The sequence below is a fragment of the Elephantulus edwardii genome, unplaced genomic scaffold (genome assembly GCF_000299155.1).
Source record: "Elephantulus edwardii isolate Elephantulus edwardi_28Jun2011 unplaced genomic scaffold, EleEdw1.0 scaffold00193, whole genome shotgun sequence".
In the NCBI taxonomy this organism is placed as follows: domain Eukaryota; kingdom Metazoa; phylum Chordata; class Mammalia; order Macroscelidea; family Macroscelididae; genus Elephantulus; species Elephantulus edwardii.
Window position 1 is genome coordinate 2,522,811 of NW_006399943.1, and position 13,526 is coordinate 2,536,336.

A 13,526-nucleotide genomic window follows, 5' to 3' on the forward strand; every position below is an offset into this window, starting at 1 on the left:
GTCCACGTTCATGACCACCAGGGGTCCACGTTCACGTCCACCAGGGGTCCACGTTCACGTCCACCAGGGGTCCGCGTTCATGACCACCAGGGGTCCACATTCATGACCACCAGGGGTCCACGTTCATGACCACCAGGGGTCCACGTTCATGACCACCAGGGGTCTATGTTCATGACCACCAGGGGTCCACGTTCTTGACCACTGTGCTTGTTGTCATCATTATTGGGTTTTAAAAAAATATATATATTTTTCCTTTGTTCAGAGGATTAAATTCCAAACAAAATACATTTATTTAAAAATGAAACAGCATTTCTTTAAAGCAGGGTGTATTTTTTCCAAAGCAACTTACATCACAATTATAAAGAAAAGCCCATGTTTACTCACAGAAAAGGCAAGTGAGTGCAGAGATAAACAGGAACTGAAAATGGTACCCAAAGGCCCTGGATAAGAGAGGGAATAAGAAGGACAGATTCCAGGAGGTTAAGGAGGAGACGCCAACAGCACACTGAGCTACCTCCTTGGCGTAATTACAAGGTTGAAAAAGAATTAGAAAAGGAATCATTTTCTCACCATGCAGCTCAACGTTCTTTAAAATCTTGTTTTTTCAAACAGTCAAATAATTCCCTTGGGTTTGTGACAGGTTCCCTCTTGTGGGAAAGCAGGGATGGATCCACGGTTGCCAAGAGTTGTCGAGTAGCTGGTGACCTATCTCCTCAGTGCCCGGACAAGGGGGTTTGGTGGCCCATATCCAGCCTGTAGAAGTTCAAGTCCACTAAGAGGTGCCTCAAAGAAAAATAATAATCTGGCACTCCACTTCTAAAATCAGCTGCTGAAACCCAAAAGGGGTCAGTTTTACTTGGACACCCATGGGGACACCATGATTTGAAGGTGATGATGGCAATTGGTGTTTAACCAACATGTAAATGTTAAGAAAAACCATTTCTCCTGATAAGTGCAGGGGCAGGACAGGTTAACCAGGCACCCTGGAGAGAACACCCTGTGAACTCCATCCTGTGAATTACCCCAGGACCCCGTGCAGTGGTCCCTTCTGTTTTTGGGTGTCTGGCTCCTGGCCAGCCTGCTGCAGACGTTAAGTGTAGATGTGGCGACATTGTAAGTAACCGTATCCACCCCCTGTGCCCTACTTTCCTGTCACTGTGATTTATTGGGGAGCCTGCTATTTTAAAAGCTGCTGCAAACCATGAAATATCTTAAATGAAATCATTGCTAAGGTCCATCGCCTGCTTTATTTCCTTGAACATTTTTATTTCATTATCAAAAGAGCCTGCGTTCCGCACATGGCTCAGCTTTCAGCCAAGCAACAGACAGGCCTCTGTGGGAGGAATAGCACAAGGAAGAAGCACCAACCCTAGAACCAGCACCTGGAGGAGCACAAAAGGGCAGCGTGTGCCCAGGGAGGGCGCTCAGTGGGTAGCAGGAAGGGAGAGGATGGGAGGACTGATGGAAATGGGAAACACAGAGAGGAAGGGGGAAGAGTGCCATTACCCCGTGAGGAGTGTAGTCAGTGTCATGGGTCAATTACTGACAGGTTTTCATTTGTCCTGTCAGCTGTCGTCCAAATCACACAAAACATTTCTTTTCAAAAAAGCCTATGGTAGAATCAGCTGTCGACATAGCAGTAATCGTTAGTGAAGTAATCCCTCCAGGGAGCGGCTGTCCATAACTCTGCAGTGTCCCCAAGGCCAAGTGTAACTGGCCTGCTGCACTTGCCGTCCGGAGGAGCACCTCCATGTCCTAGGGGAGGACACAGATTCACTACCGTCCCATAGACCTTATCCTTGTGCATGTTCGATTTTTGCATAAGGCAGTGATGAGTCAGAAGGGATTTGATGACAGTGGTTTCTAACGACACAGTGATTAAGGGCTTGGCCACTAACCAAAAGGTTGGCAGTTCAAATCCACTCTTGGGTCTGAGAAAGACCTGGGAGAGATTAGGGACTAGACAACAGTACGGGGGTACCTCTACTCTGGCTCAGCTGAAATTGGTCACAGAGCTCCTACAAAGACAAGTACAGCACCACGGATCACCGGAGGCTGGAACACGAGCACACACGGGCACACCGCCACGGCCTTCTCCCGGCCGCCTCTGCCCTTCCCTCTCCTGTCTTCACTGTCCCTGGTCCAGCTGCGTGTTTTTGTCTGCGGACGAGTGCAGGAGGGAAGCAGGGTGTGGGACGTGGGAGGGTGTGCAGGCCCCCGGCTTGCTGTCTGCTGGGGAGCATGCATCACTGTCCCAGTGAATCTATGTTCTCCCCTAGGACGTGGAGGTGCTCCCCCAGATGGCAAGTGCAGCAGGCCACTTACACTTGGCCTTCGGAACACTGGTGAGTCATGGACACCTGCTCCCTAGTGGGGTCATCTCACTAATGATTACTGCTACGTCGCTGAGGTAGACTTTCTAGATGATGTAATGGGAGTGGAGTGAACACACGGCTGCTGTTACGCCCTGTAGCTCATAGTGACTCTGAACAACAGATGGAACCCTTGACCTCTCTTTTTCTCTCCTGCCTTCTGCCCTCCCCTGTCCTCTCCTGCCCTCTCCTGTCCCATCGCCACCATCTCTGCCATGCTCAAGCCCATTGCTGTGGCCTTTGTGCCCACCCATCCTCTTGATGACCATGTTTGAGGGGGTTACGCAAAGACTTGAAATCCACTTTCTTGTGTCCACCTGCGAGGGCAAGAGCATGTGGTGTCAGGCTGACCACATTGATACCTTCAAGTTGTGGAGTTCCTGAGAAGTGCTGAATGCACTGGGACTGACAGACAGACACATGCTCAGGGGGGAGCGCAGGCAGTGTGCTGAGGAGAGAGGACAGACTCTGTCTTTGGCCTTGTGGTTAGGAAGGACCAGTTGTGAAGAAGGACATCAGGCTTAGTGAAGCAGGAGGTCAGTGAGGAGAGGCAGGCCTTGGACGGGACTGATTCACAGGGGCTCATACGCTCAGCTCCTGTTGGCCAGCACTTGACATGAGCAACGGCAGCAGCTAAGGTGACCTGGTGATCTGCTCCTGACCCGTCCTCCCTCTCCTCTGCGCATCCCTCACATGGTGCGTCTGAGAGGTGGCCTTGGGAATCCTGCTGGCACAGCGAGTAAGTGCTTAGCGACTAACCAAAACCTTGGCGGTTCAAATCCACGCAGTGGCTCTGCAGAGTAAGAGATCTGTTCCATTAAAAGATCCCTTCCCTCACCCTCCCTCGGTACCTTCAAGTGGGAACTGACGTACAGCAGACCCTCTGCTGGATTTCTGAGACCGTAAGGAGGAGTAAGGAGAATGGGAAGAGAAGGCACCTCTGGCTGGGCTGACGCAGTGGGTCTGAAACGCCCAGAGCTGAAGCCTTTAGGGGGTTGTTCATGGGTGAGGCAGACAGAGTCAGGTGTGGGCGCCCTGTGGGGCTGTGCTCTGCCTCTGTGTGTGTGTGTGTGTGTGTGTGTGTGTGTGTGTGTGTGGTTGTACAGTACACACACACACACGCACACACACACACTCTTCTACAGCTGCCCATTTGAGTTAAGATTTATTTTTTGGCAAAATTCTAGACTCTGATTCAGTTACCAGCAGAGAGGGCTGTGGACCGTTTGGCGCCCCCACCCCAACCCCAACCCCAACAATAGCATCTTGTGTGATCACAGGACATTATAAAAACTCAGGTCCTGATGTTGGAACAAAAGTAAGCTACAGAGCTTATTTGGGTTTCCAATTTAACTAGCTATTATCTCAGTCCAAATTTGCTTTTCTGATAGAGAACGAAAGAGGTATTTGAGGCCCCAGAGCCATGGTATCTTATCACGTTTTTATGACTGAGAGCTTCTTATAAAGAATTCAAGATCCCTATCTTGGCTCAGGCTGCATTTACGCTGAGATAAAAATGTGCTCTTGCTTCTCCCATGAAGATGGTACTGTGAGTCCCGCTGCCCAGTCTGGAACTGCGGTGGCGAATCCCACTGGCCGAGGCAGGCTGCTGCCCAGTGTGACCCCTACAGCTCCCCAAGATCAATGCTCTGAGGGTCATTTACAACTCCTAATTTTTAAAGAGTTTTTGTCATTATTTTTGAGACTACAGGGAGCTGGTGGGGTGGCCTGTGGTGGGCTGTGCTGCTGACCGGAAGGTTGGGGGGTGGAGGGTGACCCGAAGGCAGTGCCTCTCCAGGGGTTCTAATCCACCAGCTGCTCCAGGGGAGAGAGAAGGGGGAGTCCCCTGCTGTGTGATTTACATGCTCCGAAAGCCACCCGAGTTGGTTCCAACTTGACAACATTGAGTTTGAGTGGTGGGAAACACACACTGCAGTACGCGCGTGGACATTCCAAGGACGGACATGCTTGACAATGGTCAGGATGGCACCAGTCCTCACCTTGTATTCTAAATGATTTGTCCTTCATGAACTTGGACTTGTGTGAGAACCCACTAAGCTTCTCTTGGAACCTGTTGTGTCAATTTGATAGCATAACAAAGCAAACAGCCTCTGCCCTCAAGCTGCTTCCTACTTACATCAACCTGGGGGACAGAGCAGGACTGACCGGCAGGCTTTCTGAGGCTGCAGATTGGATGGGAGTGGCTTGTTACAACGTTGTACCTTTGGAGTGACTGGTGGGTTCCAACTACTAACCTTTCAGTTAGCATCCAACATATAACCCACTGTGCCACCAGGAGTCCCATCTTCCTCTTAAAACAGCCTGACAAGCACGGTGGATGCTCTTTGCTAGCGAGTCGCACTATTGTTCGAGTGTCAGGAGGCTTTGAAAAGCCCAATTTTTGAGGAAGAGGCTGCACATTCATTTTGGTCTGGGTTCTGGGATGCTCGTGTCAGTTACGGATGTTGACATCTGTGGCTGTGGCATGTAGCAACTCGTACTGGACTTTTGTGAACTGGAGACAGGATTTGCAAATCTAATATCCTCGTGTTCTGTTCTCCCAACGCAAGATAGCAGTGGTCCAAGGATCCCTGCTCCAAATCTTAGCAAAAACTCTCAGTAGAATGACAGTGGGAGTTTTTGTGTATATAATCTTCGTCATTTATAGAAAAAGCAAACAGAAACTCTGTCCTTGGGCTTAGGAGTCCTCTTAAATGCCCCTTTGATCAGCAGTGCGAACTCACGAGGTGCTCTGCGCCAGAAAGCCCTGCTGGTTTCCTCCTGTGAAGACAGCGGCCACAGGGACCCCGAGGGGCGTCTCCACTCATGCTGGAGGGGATGCTATGAACTGGGCTTGGATTTTTTATTTTTAGTAACACATTAAGGAGTCCACCTGGGTTTATTTTTGTTGCTTGGTTGGTTTCTGGTCCTCTTACAGACAAGAGTTATGAGGAACATCTGCTGTGAATGTTGCATCCACGAGGCTTCACTAGCCAGTTATTTCAGAAGTGGACAGCCAGGCCTGCTTCCTACTCTTAGTCTGGACGCTCTGCTGAAGCCTGCCCACTGGGGGGTCCTGCTGGCATGTGAAATGCAGGTCACGTGGCTTCTAGCCCCGAGCCTGAGCCCTGAGGGATGATGGTGGATACAGGCCGGACACGGCGGCACTTGGCACCTGGCTGACGTTGCGTGTGTGTGCATGCACGTGCTTGCAGCCCCCAGACAGCTCTGCCTGTGGGCCCGGGGTCGGGGACCTGGCCCCTGGTGGCCCCCAGGCCCCCCCAGCTGCTCAGCCTCATTGCTCGGTGGTTCGAGTAGAGGAGAGAGAAAGTACCAACAAAGCTGATTAAAAGGCCTGCTTCTTTCCTTGCGAGTCTGTGAGCCTGCCTGGAGTTTGTGATGAATTATTGATCTTACGGGGCCTCTAAAGTTGCTGAATCAGACGAGAGCCGCTGCCTGGTCACTGTGGGAGTTCCGCAGCCGAGGCCTCGTGTCCGCCGTGCACGCGGCCGCTCATTAATTATCCATCCAGCCGAATGAGGGACGTGCCTGGACTGCCAACGCCAGGCCCCTGCTCTGTGGTTGTCGATGAGTTCCTCCCCAAGGGTGTGTGACCCCACAGTGACCACTGTCGCTCAGGGCCCACAGCCAGCTGAGGGCGAGGTGGACAGGTGAGCGCCCCACAGGTGTCTGCTGGCCAGCCTGGGAGGCAGGGTCACCGGCTGAGCTGAGTGACATGGTGAGGACTCCTCTGTGACCCTGGTTGGGGATAGTGGCTGTAGAGGTGATGGTGGGGTTGGGCTGGGTGCTGGAGCTGTGTGGTCCTGCGGGTGGTCACGTGGGGGAGTGGAGGCCCCTCAGCCCTGCTCCCTGCCCACCCGTCTTTACCTTGACCTTATCCTGTAGTTCTCACTGTCTTCACACTGCTGTGAGCTCACTGGCTCAGGAGGCCTCAAGCTCCTGGGGGCTAAGGGGTCCTCTCCACCAAGGCTGCCTCCTGACGGTGCCCACCAAGGGGGTTGAAGGGAAACAGTCAGGAGCTTTGCAATTAACAGAAAGGTCAGGGACTCAAATCCCCCGGGATCTCTAGGTGAGAGCGAAGAGGCAGTCTGCACCTGTGGAGGTCCACGGCCTTGGAAGCCCAGTGGGCAGGTCTGCATCCTCCAGGCTCCCTGTGAATTGAAGGGACTCAATTGAAGGGTTGGGTTTAACCTGTAAGAGGAGGTGCCCTAGTGGTGCGATGGATAAGCACTTGGTAGCTAACCTACGGTAGGAACACTAAGTGTCCTGTGGACTGCCAAGAGAACAAATACGTCTGTCTGTCTTGGAGGAAGTGTAATCTGAGTGTTCCTTAAAGACAAAGACGGTGAAACCCTGACATATGTTGTCAGGAGGGACTGCTCCTCGGTAAGAGACAGAAGAGAAAGAGTCAGAGTGAAAGGGGAGCTCCCAACAAGGTGTGTTGACAGACTGTAACAATGTGCTTGAGTGTGACAGAGACGGGGGCAATGGCGCAGGACAGGCCGAGGCTCAGATCTGCTGTTCATGAGGTCAGGACGGGTCATGGCATGAGGTCAGGACGGGTCATGGCTGGCATGAGGTCAGGACGGGTCATGGCTGGCATGAGGTCTCCCAACAATATGCTGACCCACGGAAAGGCAGCATGAGCTGGTCGGTGAGGGAAGGTGAACCACGCGCCTCACAGAGATAGCCAGACCCAACCCACTGCTGTGGGGCCCGTTCCGGCCCACGCCACCCTCCTGTCTCAGAAGCTGTAAATTTGTTTTTAATTCTTATTTGAGTGAAAGTTTACAAAATACATTGTTTTATCAATCTGTCTTTCCTGCGCATTTTGTTTCATAAAAACAAAAGTCATACTCTCCTCCCCTTCATATTAATGAGTATTTATTATCCATTAATTCATTAGTTCATTTTCCACTCCCCAGTCCCTCCCTGGTAACCACCCTGGTGCGATTCTCTCTGTGTGCAAACCTTTCTTCAGCTCCGGTAACAGTGCTCTCACACCTTGGCCTTTTGTGACCGGCTCACTTCATGCAGCGTAATATCCCGTGTTCATCCACAGTGTGTGATGTTTCACGGCTTCTTCGTTGTTTTCAGCGTTATGTAGTACTCCGTTGTGTGAACCTGTCAGTGACAGACCTGCATCGGTTGGCATTTCTATTTCAGCTTTTTTTTTTTTTAATATAAAAACCCTTTAATTTACAAACTACAATCACAACAGCATCCACACAGCAGTGAAGGGATGGTGTCAGGGGTGGGGTATTTCCAAGGGAGGGAAAGTTGTCAAGCTCCTGACAGCTTCTCTTGCCCACGTTCATGTGGTCCATGAGAGCATGTGGTCTTGGCTGAGGGCATCTATTTCAGCTTTTTAAGGAAATGACAAGCTTCTTCCCACAGCAACTGCCCTGGTTTATGTTCCCATTACTATCTGAGGGCCCGAGCTCACGCTCAGGCTGTTCCCTGCGTTCCTGGACGTTGCTGGGGGTGCTGGGCTGAGATGATGGCTCCCTGTTTTTTGGCAGCTGTCCGTTGGCTAGTGACCTGGAGCTCGACTCCGCGTGCTGCTTGGGCATCTGAATGTCTTTTTTGATGAACAGTCATTTCATGTCTTCTGCCCATTTTGTGAGCGGGTTGTGTCTCTCTTGTTGAGGTGTTGGATTTTTCTGTAGATTTTAGGTAGAATCCTTTGGAGAATCACCTACAAAGAGAGTTACCCTCCGATAGGACTAAGCTCGGATTTCTCAGCAGAAACCTCCCAGCAAGAAGGCCGGGGGTGATGCAACGGACAGAGGCTTGAGACCGTGACGGGGGGAGGCTGCCTGCTCCTCTGCCTGTTGTGAACCGCTGACCTGAGGCTGGAAATCGTGATGGGGGAGGCCGCCTCCTCGTGCTTTTCTTGAAGAGAGGCTGCCTGATGCGAACGGCTGACCTGCCGTCAGAGTTCTAACCCTCGATGCAGCGGGGGCAGCTTACGGGGCAGCTCTGCACCGTCCCTGAGGTTCACCGAGGTGGAAGCAACTCCAAGACAGTTCGGCTTTGGTTTAAGACCTGTTAGCCTCATTCATCTTTCACTCAGCAAGTGATTATTGAGATGTTCAGACAATCAAAAGGCAGGAAAGTTTCCCCGGCAGGTGCCTTGTGCCCTGAGAGAAGGCCAGTGTGTCCCAAGTTGACATTGGCGGTGTGGGTCTTCATCCGGGGAAGTGGGCAGTGGGTGTGAGGATACAGAGGAAGGAAGGAGCCTGGCAGACCAAAGTGGACGGAAGGGCCCTGGACAGAAAATCTGGCTGCCCCAGGCAGGAAGGGTGGCTGCTGGCCTGAGTGTAGACCTCCTTGGGAATTAAGAGGACATGGATTTCTCAGTGTTGCAGGTGGGGGAGAGAGACGAGCAGATGTGTGCTGTCAAGGTGAGTCTGTGTGCTCAGCTCCTGGCAGTGAGAAAGGCTGGAGACGGTCAGCACGGGACCAGCCAGGGAGGCCACTGTGCTGAACGCCCTAGAATGACTGCATGTGCTCACCACTCACTTCCTGCTCACATAACAGCCAGCCTGCGTGGTCAGTAGCAGGCAGCCCTGGTAGGGGGCCCCTCGGTCTACATGCCAGTGGTCCAACCCCCCTGGCAGCTCCGAGGAAGGATGATGGGCAGTTTTGTGCCCCGTTAGCCAGGTGGAAGGTCCCCTCTGCAAGTTAGGAAGGAAGCCCAGCAGTGGTCTGATAGAAGGGCAAGGCTCTCACCTTTCTTCTCCGCCTTTTCTCCAGCAGCTCAGGGGCCCTGACAAGCTGGAGGTCCTCCCCTGGGACCTGCCTCACGTTTACAGCGAGGAGGGCGAGTGTGAGAGGGCCGAGACCCTGAGCTCCCTCAGCGTCCCCGAACAAGACCTGCCCCCCGACCTGCTGGACGGCCTGGGCCCCAAGTCGGCTCTGCTTGAGGAAATCTATTCTCAGTCAAGTCTTTTCACCTGAGGAAAAAAAAAAGCATTGTTTGGAAGAACTGGACCATTTAATGGAGGGCAAATTGCTATTTAAAGGAATTATTTTCCCTTTGTCATTTTATTTTATTAATATTTTAAAATTTAGCCCCCAGCCTGAGGAGGAAGGTAAACTGTTCTTCTGGATGGAACTCTTTGATGTTCTCAGAGATTTTCTTGAGAAAGGTGAATTCAGCTAACGATCCTTGCTTTCATTGGCAGCCTTGCTCAGGACGGAGTTGTTGTTGTTGTTGTCAGGTGTTCTGTCCTGCGCCGTCCTCATCCTCTGTGGCACACATGAGCCCATTGCTGCGGTCACCGTGCCAGTCCATCTCCTTGCAAGAAGGTCTTCCTTTCTTTCGCTGACCCACCACCTTTCCAAGAAGGAAGTCCTTTTCCAAGGAATGGCCTCTCCTAACTACATGCCCAAAGTCTGAGAGACAGAGCGTCACCATCCCTGCCTCCAGGCAGCGCTCGGCTGCACCTTCTTCCAGACGTAAGAGGAAGCTGCTGCTGTTGTTACGTGCCTTCGAATTGGAACTGACCCATAGCTGACCCTCCAGTGGGCTCTCAGAGGCAGTTAATCACGTGGGAGGAGACTGCCCCTCCTACTCCACTAACAGGAGACAGATGAGTGTATAATTCAGAGGTCACCCAGCTACTTGATAACTATAAATAATGCTGAGACAGAAAAAAGAAAATAAAATTTTTTTAAAATTATCACTTATATTTCTGTCATTAGGATTTTACCTTGGTATTTTTTTTTAAATCTGTGTTGCTACTTTTTTAAAAGAATAACACTTCAAATTTTCTACTGTTTCACTTGCAAATCGTTGTTTTTCACACTGCATCTTTCCTATTTCCTCAAGCCACCCCTCCCTCCACCCACCCACTAAATTGTGTGACCCCATTATTATTGCCCCCACCCATCCTCCCCCTGTGCTCCCTCCTCTCCACCTTAGATCCTCATACACTTTTTATGAGTTATCTATTTCTACAATAATGGGTTTATGCAGTATTTGTCCTTATGGGACTGAGCTAGTTCACTCAGCTTAATGCTCTCTGGTCCCTCCCAAGTTAGCTAATGATTTACAACATCATTGCTCCTGTTTGCTTCATAGTGTTCCATCATCTGTATGTACCGTCATTTCTTAATCCTTTGGGTTTTTATAAGTGCAAAATTAATGTAGTCTGACAGAGACTGAAGGAACGCCTACCATTGTGGCCCACAGTTACCCTTCAGAACTGGGACCAAACTCATCCTTGTGGTCAACTTTCAGCCAAACAATAGACAAGTAACTAGTGCCAACAGGATGACACTCACTCCTTAACCAGCCGTACAAGGTGAAGGCCAGCATTTACCTAAGGATGAAGTTGAGAAGACAGAGGGGTAAGATAGAAGGATTAATGGAAAGGGAACCACAGGGAGGAAGTGGGGAGCATGGGATTAAATAAAGAGCATTGCAGTTAACATTATACAATTTATACAAATCATTGACTAGAAAACAGAGTCGCTTCATGAGATTTCACTCAAATTACAACAAAAAGAGAAAAAGATGAGTAGACACAGTGTAATCTTGAGTGAAGAGAGGAGGCTGAATAACTTATAATCTGTACATGCTTTTAAGAAATGAATTTGCATCATTTGACTTGCATATATTACATAAGAAAAATAGTTTAGAAGTCTTTGGATGAATGAGTTCTGATTTGATCTTATCTTTAAAGAAAGCCGTAGACTTCAATTAGCTTTTGCTTGTCCAATTCTTTCAAGAGTAAGTTAGGGGATGTCCTGATTAAATTGTATCCCTCTAAAATATGTGTTTGCTTGGCTGGGACACAAGTCTCAGGATTTTGGATGTAGGGACGTGACTTGGCAGTTATGTCGTCTGTCGTAAAGAGTTGAAGGTGGGTGCATCACCCTAAATTCTACAAGGGTCCTAATCTGACAAAAGAGGTGTTTCCATGGATATTGTCTGCATCACCCTTATCTTCCTAGAGAGAAAAGAAGAGAGGTATAAGGAGAGAGGGAGGGCCTCTTCCCAACCAAGAAGAGCCAGGAGCCTCGTGTGGCTTTGGGTCCAGGTGCCTGCACTGGGGACCTCTTAGTCCAGGTGCCTGCACTGGGGGCCTCTTGGTCCAGGGGAAGATCAAAGCCAAGACACTTGGAGCTCTCCAAGGACATTGGCCCACAGATGCTGAAAGGAACAAGGACCTTTCTGCAGAAACCACATAGGGAGAAAGCCTTCCCCTACAAATCAAGCAGTGCCACGGAGGTCTAGCCCCTCAATTGTGAAAAAAATGAATGTCTGTTAAATGCACCCAAGTATGGTATTTCTGCCCCAACTGCACTAGATGGTGAGGATGGGCAGAGGAGGGGATCACTGCTTTTCTAAATCTTTAAAATATTTAAATTACCAGGGCATGTTCCACACACAACATCAGTTTTCTTATCTACCTATTTAGACACAGCGTAAGCAAAATCTTCAATGGGAACAGGATGCTTTAAATGGATATTTAGAAGTCGAAGTCTGAATTCTTTAAAGAATCGCATTGGAACGAGCACACTCTTTTGTGAGTATCTGCTCTGAATCCAGCATAAATCAGAGGATGCTTTGAATCAGCGCAGTGTCCTATCAACAGGAAGTCTTAGCTGACTCACAGCTAACACTCTCCTCTTCTTTGGGAAGAAGCGGTGGAAATATTTCCTTTGAAGTGGTCTCACGTGTGCATAAATGATTATTTCACTCGTCACTTAGAGCTTGGGGTAATTGAAAAAGAAGAAACTTCACTCCCAAAGTTTTGAATGGCTGTTTGTCACACACACGAGTGCAGAACAGCTGTGTGAATGCTGACATGATTTCCAGGAAATGTCAGGGAGTGTTCCGGGTAATTAGGTGGAAAGCATTTTTTATTTCTTGAGAAATACGGTTTTAAAGTCTGAATTGTCAGGAGAGGTCACTGGTGATTATTACTTGTAGGTTAAAGGGCCAGCAAACTAGGTCTTTAGGGAAAATCTGGCCCTCTAGCTGTTTCATAAATAAAGTTTTATTGCAACACAGCCATGTTCATTTGTCTCTGTATTGTCTATGACTGCTTCTAGCTACAAAGATGATTAAGAATTGTGACAGGGACCATATGGTCCACAAAGCTGAAAATACTGACTTTCTGGCCCTTTGACAGAAAAAAGTGTGTTGACCCCTCCTCAAAGGCACTCTTATTTTTTTGAAACTCCACATCATCTCACACACATTAAGATGCACCCAAGTCCTGTATAAAGCAAACACATGCCATGCACATTTGGAGAGGTTTTAAATAAGATTGCTTTTGAGACTCTTTGGCTATGGGTGAATCATTTAATTACTGCTGTGCGTGGAGTCTTGGCATCTGATGTGCATATTTGGGAGTTCTTGTTTTATGAGGCCGCCACAAATTGTTTTCAGAAGTAATAAAACATTCATGAGATATTCGAGAATGCCAGATTTAACAATTAATGAGAACAAAATGTTATATTGTGCAGATACTTAATTAGTCATTTATTAGTTTTGATTTTGCTGCTTGTGTGTTTTAAAGCCAATTTTTTTATTTCTCTCCCTGATTTTGGCCATTTTCATAGTGCAATGAGCTAAGTGTCAGGAGACTAAACAAAAGGTCAGTGGTTCAAATCTGCCAGCTGCTTTGTAGAGGAACATGAAGCCGATGAAGCCGGTTGCAGCCCGAGGACTGAGAGCCCTAAGGGCAGTTCTATGCTGCCCTGCCTGAGTGCTCTCGGCGGGAAACGGATAGCTGACAGTGGGCTTGTTTGCTTTAGTGGATAAAGCACTCTGTCTTGGGATTTTCAGGAAGTGCCCTTAGCATTTAAGTCTCAGTCTTTCCTTTGAAAGTCACTCTATATTCTGATTTGTCACCTCACCCGACACAGCTCAGCTTCTGTATAGGTGTTGCCTGGTTGTTCCACCAGTTTGTTCTAAAGTCCGAACCAAATCAAACCTAACCCATTTCCACCAAGCCCTTTCTCGTTTGTTTTGGCCTTTATGTGTTGAATAGTGGTGGCTCTGTGCCAAGGAGCGGCGCTATCAACCCCAAGGCCTGCAGTTTGAAACCACCAGCTGCTCCGTGGGATGACAGGCCGTCGCCTCCTGTGTGATTTCCGCCTCTGAAAACCCGC

At 49.3% G+C, this 13,526-nt stretch overlaps 1 protein-coding gene across 1 annotated transcript; it reads left to right on the forward strand.

Moving 5' to 3' along the window:
- The first annotated feature begins 8,743 nt into the window (after positions 1-8,743).
- LOC102863569 (cadherin-like protein 26-like) lies at positions 8,744-9,356 on the forward strand. The gene is made up of 2 exons (XM_006896929.1): positions 8,744-8,800; positions 9,156-9,356. The coding sequence occupies exons 1-2, from the start codon at positions 8,744-8,746 to the stop codon at positions 9,354-9,356; spliced, it is 258 nt and encodes an 85-aa protein (XP_006896991.1).
- The last annotated feature ends 4,170 nt before the right edge of the window (positions 9,357-13,526 follow it).

Coding starts and splice junctions, on each gene's coding strand:
- LOC102863569 (XM_006896929.1), top strand. CDS start 8,744: ATGGATTTCTCAGTGTTGCAGGTGGGGGAGAGAGACGAGCAGATGTGT. Junction 8,801..9,155: donor AGCAGATGTGTGCTGTCAAG/GTGAGTCTGTGT, acceptor TTTCTCCAGCAG/CTCAGGGGCCCTGACAAGCT.